General features: G+C 47.4%; 1 protein-coding gene across 1 annotated transcript; it reads right to left on the bottom strand.

The window, feature by feature from the left end:
• Positions 1 to 6,550, bottom strand: LOC109202968 (putative nuclease HARBI1). The gene is made up of 4 exons (XM_019361975.2): positions 6,477 to 6,550; positions 3,923 to 4,314; positions 3,735 to 3,850; positions 1 to 389 (listed from the first exon to the last, which is right to left on the bottom strand). Exons 1-4 carry the CDS (start codon positions 6,548 to 6,550, stop codon positions 18 to 20), a joined length of 954 nt encoding a protein of 317 aa, XP_019217520.2. The 3' UTR covers positions 1 to 17.
• Between the last annotated feature and the right edge of the window lie 945 nt (positions 6,551 to 7,495).

Raw genomic sequence — 7,495 nt, 5'->3', positions numbered from 1 at the left:
TATGTTTTGTCATGTTTTTAATATTCGAAATAGTGTTGCACAATTCTGTCCAGTGCAGCTCTGCCACTAGGTTGGTCCAAGTGCACTGGCTGGAGGTCATCATCAGGCTGCACCTCCACCACAGGAGTCCTCTCCTTTCTGATGGTGGCAATGTTGTGCAGTACGGCACATGCAACAATAATGTCACATGCCCTGTCAGGTGCAACCCTCAGACTTTTCAGACACTGAAATCTTCCCTTTATTTGCCCAAAGGTCATTTCAATGCGTGCCCTTGTCCTGGCTAGAGCTGCATTGTAGCGGGTTCGTGGCCCAGGGTTGGGGTCAGGGAATGGTGTCATGAAGTACTGCCTGCATGCATAACCCCTGTAGGAGAATCCCATCGTAGGCCCCTGTGTAATGGAGAAATGCTGTTATGTTAGGCCCAAAATAAGTATGAAATATCAAAATAAGTCTCTTTTTCTTACCACGCTCAAATAATGTGCATAACCCTGACTCTCTGAAAATTCTTGAGTCATGCACTGATCCGGGCCATTTAGAATAGATAGAATAGAATGCCTTTATTGTCACTATACAGTTGTACAATGAGATACAGAGCATCTCCTACTCAGTGTAAACATGCTGGGGGGGGGTACAGTTCTGCAGCGCTATATACACATATGGACAGTATTAACATAGGGAAGAAGATATATATATATATATATATATATATATATATATATATATATATATATATATATATATATATAAAATGTACAATTTACAAGCCGTAAGTAATATGTAATAAATAGTGTTATGTATGTACAGTTGAGTTATTGCACATGGAATTGGTATAAATAGTGGTGGTCCATAGAGGAAGTGGGAAGTGGGGGGCTGTGTTATCGGTGCATGTGTGAGTTCAGGGTGGTTATCGCTTTGGGGAAGAAACTGTTTTTGAGTCTGTGGGTTTTTGTGCTGATGCACCTGCAGCGCTTCCCTGAGGGAAGCAGGCTGAACATGTTGAAGCCAGGGTGGGAGCTGTCCTTGATGATGTTTGCTGCTCTGCTGAGGCAGTGGGAGGAATAAATGTCCATCAGGGAGGGGAGAGGGCAGCCGATGATCTTTTGTGCTGTCTTGACCAGACTCTGAAGCCTCACTCTATCCGCCTTGGTGCAGCTGCCGTACCATACCGTGATGCAGTAGGTTAGCAGGCTCTCAATGGACAAGCGGTAGAAGGTCAGCAGCAGGTTGGAGTTCAGCTTGTACTTCCTGAGGACTCTCAGGAAGTGCAGCCGCTGTTGGGCCTTCTTGACGACCGCTGAGATGTTGTCTGTCCAGGAGATGTCAGCAGAGATGAGGACACCAAGGAACCGGAAGGTGTGGACCCTCTCCACACACTCCCCGTTGATGTAAAGGGGGGCTAAGTCAGTGCTGTGTCTCCTGAAGTCGACAATGAGCTCTTTGGTTTTCTTAGTGTTCAGTGTCAGGTTGTTTTCTGAACACCAGGCTTCTTCAGGACTTCCTCCCTGTAGTCTGCTTCGTCTCCCTTCGAGATGAGTCCGACTACCGTGGTGTCATCAGCAAACTTGATGATGAGAGTGTTGTTGTGGGTCGAACTGCAGTCGTGGGTGTAGAGAGAATACAGGAGGGGGCTCAGCACACAGCCCTGTGGGGAGCCGGTGCTCAGTGTGCGAGTGGAGGAGAGATGAGGGCCGAGTCTTACAGTCTGGGGCCGGTTTGTGAGGAAATCCTTTATCCAGGCACATGTGAGAGGAGGGAGGCCAAGAGTGACCAGTTTGGTGATGAGGATGTCTGGGATGATAGTATTAAAGGCTGAGCTGTAGTCCACGAAGAGCATTCGGACGTAGCTCTGCCGCTGCTCTAGGTGACTCAGCACAGCGTGGAGGGCTGTGGCGATGGCGTCTTCTGTGGATCTGTTTGCGCGGTATGCAAACTGGTGGGGGTCGAATTCTGGGGGGAGGTAATCCTTGATGTGCTGAAGGACTAGTCTCTCAAAGCATTTCATGATTACCGGCGTGAGGGCCACAGGGCGGTAATCATTCAGGCTGGAGATGGGAGACTTCTTCGGCACTGGGATGATTGTGGCTGATTTTAGACAGGATGGGATGGCTACCTGATCCAGTGAGAGGTTGAAGAGTCTGGTGAAGATGAGGGTGAGCTGGTGTGCGCATGCTCTTAGTACCTTGCCAGGTACTCCGTCTGGACCGGCCGCCTTCCTGGGGTTCACTGCTAGGAGCACACGTCTGACATCGTGCTCCGTTACAGTGAGTGGAGTGGTGCAGGAACCAGGTGAGGATGAGGATGGGAGCAGGGCTGAGGCAGATGAGTGCTGCTGTTGTGGTGTTTCAAAGCGGGCGAAGAAGCTGTTTATTTCCTCTGCCAGCTGCACACTCGGGTTTTCTGTTTTCGCAGTGCTGCCTCTGTGGTTGATGATGTCTTGCATTCCCTGCCACACCTCCTGTGTGTTGTTGCTGGACAGGTGGGACTCGATGTTCCTTTTGTGGTCTGACTTGGCTTTTTTAATCCCCCTTTTCAGGTCAGCTCGAGCAGCCCTGTACAGAGCTCTGTCACCTGACCTGAAGGCGGCATCGCGGGCTTTGAGGAGTGAGCGGACCTCGCTGGTCATCCAGGGTTTTTGGTTTGGGAAAACCCGAATGTTTTTGTCCACTGTCACATTTGCAGTACAGAACTTGATGTAGTCCAGAACTGATCCTGTGAAAGTTTCTAGGTCCTGGTGTTCAAATATGTCCCAGTCTGTCTCTGTGAAGCAGTCTTGTAGTTTGTGGAGAGCATTTTCCGGCCAGGTTGTAACAGTCTTTGTGGTGGGCCTGGCACTGCACCTGAGGGGGGTGTAGGCTGGGGAGAGCAGGAGGGAGAGGTGGTCGGACTGACCGAGGTGGGGGAGGGGTATGGCTCTATATGCATGCTTGATGTTGGAGTAAACATGATCTAGAGTGTTTTCTCCTCTGGTGGGACATTTGACATGCTGATAGAACTTTGGGAGTACAGTCTTTATGTTGGCCTTATTAAAATCACCTGCAATAATGTGAACACCATCCGGGTGGATAGAGAGCGCCGTGTTTACGTTGGCGTCGGGTGGAATGTACACAGCCGTGATGATCACTACTGTTAGCTCTCGCGGTAGAAAAAAAGGCAGGCATCTTACCGACATGTACTCGAGGTTCGGGGAGCAGTGACTGTTTATAATTGTCCCGTTGTTGCACCAGCTTTCATGCACGTAAATACAGAGCCCCCCCCCTGCTCTTACCGGAGTCCTTTGTCCTGTCCCAGCAGAGCAGAGTGCGGCCTGCTAGCTGCACGCTAGCATCGGGTATTCCCGGGTGAAGCCAGGTTTCAGTGATGATCAAGGCACAGCAGTCACGAACATAGCGATTTCCCACTAGTTGTAATTCCAGGTCGTCCGTTTTTTGCACGAGGGATCTGGCGTTGGAGAGATAGAGGCCCGGCAGAGGTGGCTTGTGTGGTTTGTTTTTTAGCCTCAGCATAATGCCGGACCTACGGCCCCGCTTTTGCTTCCTCTCCCTCCGTCTGCGCCTCCGCCTAGTCCCGATAACAATCCACGGGGAGCCCGGTGGTCTCGCTATGTGATCTGGGATGCTGCGCTTCCACATTTGTGATATGACACATAGAGTCACACACCATCTAAGAGATTTCATTATATGTGAACACACTCCTTTTCATTATATATTACCATCTAAAATATTAGTATTACTCACCTGCACATTTATACTGTGAACCCCCTTTCGATTGACAAAATCCCCTTCATTGGGGCCTGGGGGGGCCTTGATCGCAATGTGTGTGCAGTCTATGGTACCAATCACATTAGGGAAGCCTGCGGACAATCGAGCTATAGTTACAGACATAGGTCATGATTGCATCACATTCATTATCGAATTTAATGTACCTGCAATAGAAAAAAAGCCCTGTTTGACAACCTGTGGTCTTAAGTGGCTTGGAAAAACCACAAACACACCCAGGAAATGCTTGAGTGCCAGGTATACTTTGCGAATGGAACGGCAGACAGCACTTTTGCCAATGTTCTGTGCGTCTCCAACAGCGTACAGAAACGTGCCACTCGCAAAGAAACGCAAGGCAATGCACACAGTTTGTGCAGTTGTTAATGCCCAACTACGGTGAGTGGAACTCTTAACATAGGGATCCAACAAGTTGGTTAAGTAAATAATACCCTCACGGGAAAATCGATATCTCTCTATGAGCACACTGTCGCGCTGAGCTAAAGGATCCTGTCTATCCCGCAATATACGCTGAATTCTGAAAACTCTCCTTATCAATCTTGCACCTTCCTTGCTCGCGTACAAACGGACAGGACATGGCTGCGACAGACTTCCCAAATCCACCTTCGCTTTTATAGCCGTGGTCTCTCATCTTGATTACACGAAGTAATTTACTATTACTACTCTAACATATGAATTACATCTGAAATAATCAAATACATGAAATAGAATGATTAATAGTACATTTCGCTTTTTTTAGGAAATGACCTGTATGTATCTGTATGAAATCAATAACAGAATCAAATACTGCATTATCTTTAGTTACATTGATAATATTTATTTATGGAAAAACAGTGGAGAAATATCGCTGTTGCTTTCGTATAAATGAAGCGGACATACCTGAGTGGCCGCGATCTAATCCTGTTTACATAAAGTAAGCCTGCTCCCGAGCAGGTTTACGCTTACGGATCTGTTGCTATGACAGCAAGTCCCGGATGAGCTTCGGAGAACCGAACGATCCAAGATCACGTGAAATCGTCAACAATCAAATCCAGCTAACTTACTTAGCGAGGTACGAAGAACGGACCCCAGGAGGGAGGTTGAACGTCTGGTGTCCTGGTGCAGCCACAACAACCTGGTGCTGAATGCCCAGAAGACAGTGGAGATTATTGTGGACTTCAGGAAGCACACAGCCTCGCTCCCCCCCCCCCCATCACCTTTGTGGACTCATTCCGCTTCCTGGGTACCACCATCACCCAGGACCTGAAGTGGGAGCCCACCATCACCTCCGTCATAAAGAAAGCCCAGCAGAGGATGTACTTCCTGAGGCAGCTGAAGAAATTCAACCTGCCAACACGGACGATGATGCAATTCTACACTGCAATCATCGAGTCCATCCTCACCTCCTCTCAGCCTGGCTGGGGGGCTTCTTTGCCTCCCTCCTGCTGTGGTCTGTGACCGGCTCCCGGTGCAGACGGCTCCCTGTGATAGTGTTTCCTCACTTGGCTAATGCGTACCCAGCCCAATTTTACTCTTTAAGTGTGTAAGTGTGTGTGTGTGTGTGTGGGGGGGGGGGGATGTGTGTATCCATGACCGTTTCTGTTAATGAGAGTGTGGGGAATGAGTGGGAGGGAGGGTGGGGTGGGCTGCTTTTAACCATGTAAAGCACTTTGTGCTACAGTTTTTTTGTATGAAAAGTGCTTTATAAATATTGATTGATTGATTGATTGATTGATCACCGTGTGGTACGCTGGAGCCACTATCAGGGACAAACAGAGACTGCAGCGTGTTGTGCGCTCTGCTGAGAAGGTGATTGGCTGCAGACTCCCATCTCTGCAGGACCTGTACACCTCCAGGACACTGGGGTGTGCAGCTCGGATCACAGCTGACCCTTCTCACCCTGGACACAGTCTGTTTGACCTGCTCCCCTCAGGCAGGAGGCTCCGGTCCATTCGCACCAGAACCTCTCGCCATAAGAACAGTTTCCTCCCCTCTGCTGTTGGACTCATGAACAATAACCACATGACTGTTCCCACCACTAACACATGACCCTACACTGTGTTCACTGCATCATTCCATGTCTGGCACTGATCACCACCTGCACTCATGTACATATCTATCCTCTTAGCACTTTTAATTCTTATTTTTATGTCTATTTAAGCGTTATCTGACAGTATGTTTGCACTAAGTACCGCAGCAATTTCCTAATGTTGTAAACCTGCTCAACATTTGGCAATAAAACCCTTTCTGATTCTGATATTGCAAACATTTGCACTGTAATCAGTAGTTGCACACTATTTTATATTATTTTTTGACAATCTTTAAAGCCATTATTCAATACATTGTTATTGTTAAATAAATATCGTCAAATAATCGAGATCTCAATTTCAGTGAAAATGCTCGTGATTATCATTTTTGCCATAATCGAGCAGCCCTAGCTACATGTCAGAACTCCAGCCCGCAATTTTAATCAATTCAGTTAAGATGGATTAATATACAGAACATGAGCCGCTTTAACTCGGACTTGCTCCCACCAACCCTGACTTTACTGTCCAGCGAAGGCAAATGTAGTAAAACTATTACACTGAGAAATGACCGGGCTCCAACCATGAATGTCGTGTCACGGTACAGCGTACAATTGGAATTAATTTTAATAAGTTATTTTGGATTTTCTCCAAACCACACAGAGGCTCAAATACGTCTTATCCTCATCAGAAAAATCACAGAAACACAACCAGTTCTGGTATACCCTCCAGCACCCGCAGGAGGTCTGTTTCTGATTGTTTGGTCAGGAACATTCTGGTGGAGGTCATTTTCCTCCCACTCTCTTCAGATGGTGCTGGGAGACACAAACCTGCCAACAGCTTGTATTGATGTGCTATCTTGGGTCCAGATGTCTCCTCCTGCTGTTTGTGATTCTGATCTGAGCCAAATGTTGAACTAGTCAAAAAAATAAATGTCAGTGGACTCTACCTGCAAAATTAGTGGTGGGGGACCTCAGGCCTCAAGGGCCGATGTCCTGCAGGTGTTAGATGTGTCCTTGATCCAACAAAGCTGATTTAAAAGGCTAAATGACCTGCTCGACATGTCCTGAAACTCTCCAGAGGCCTGGTAATGAACTAATCATGTGATTCAGGTGTGTCGACTCAGGGTGAGATCCTGCAGGACACCGCCCCCTCGAGGCCTGGAGTTCCCCACCATTGTGTAAAATCATTCCTGTTTTGGGCGTTGGCTCATTGTTACCTCTGGACCTGTTGTTAACTTCAAGACTAAAGCAGCTGAAACTGATTTTCAACCCTTTTGATACTTAACTTCCCAGAAGTTTTGACTTAATGCTTAAGAAGTGTTTGATCTTTTGAGCAGTGTTCATATACTTAGATCTGTTCAAGTGGTGCTGTCTTAATGTGACACAGCCAAGCCCCATTAACGATCATGATCGTCTACAACTGGTAGTTTCTCTTTGGCAGCATATACAGGATTTGACATCAGATTGACCAATACCAAGTCCAAGGACCTTCTCCAACTGAGTTCTCCTCTTTAAACCATCGCTAAACATCTGCAGATCCCAAGATGATCAGTTCAAACCCAACCCAAATGGTCGCCCTAGGATGTGAGGAAATCAGTTATGATGTTTAGAAACAATTCCAAAGACTCAACTATAAACTGCTGCCGCACCAGCATCACCGTCTACAGTGAAGTATCTGGATTGAGAGTGCGCCAACCAAGACACCCGGCTACAAAGC

Source organism: Oreochromis niloticus, linkage group LG7 (genome assembly GCF_001858045.2).
Source record: "Oreochromis niloticus isolate F11D_XX linkage group LG7, O_niloticus_UMD_NMBU, whole genome shotgun sequence".
NCBI lineage: Eukaryota > Metazoa > Chordata > Actinopteri > Cichliformes > Cichlidae > Oreochromis > Oreochromis niloticus.
This window is presented reverse-complemented; position numbering and strand designations above follow the sequence as displayed.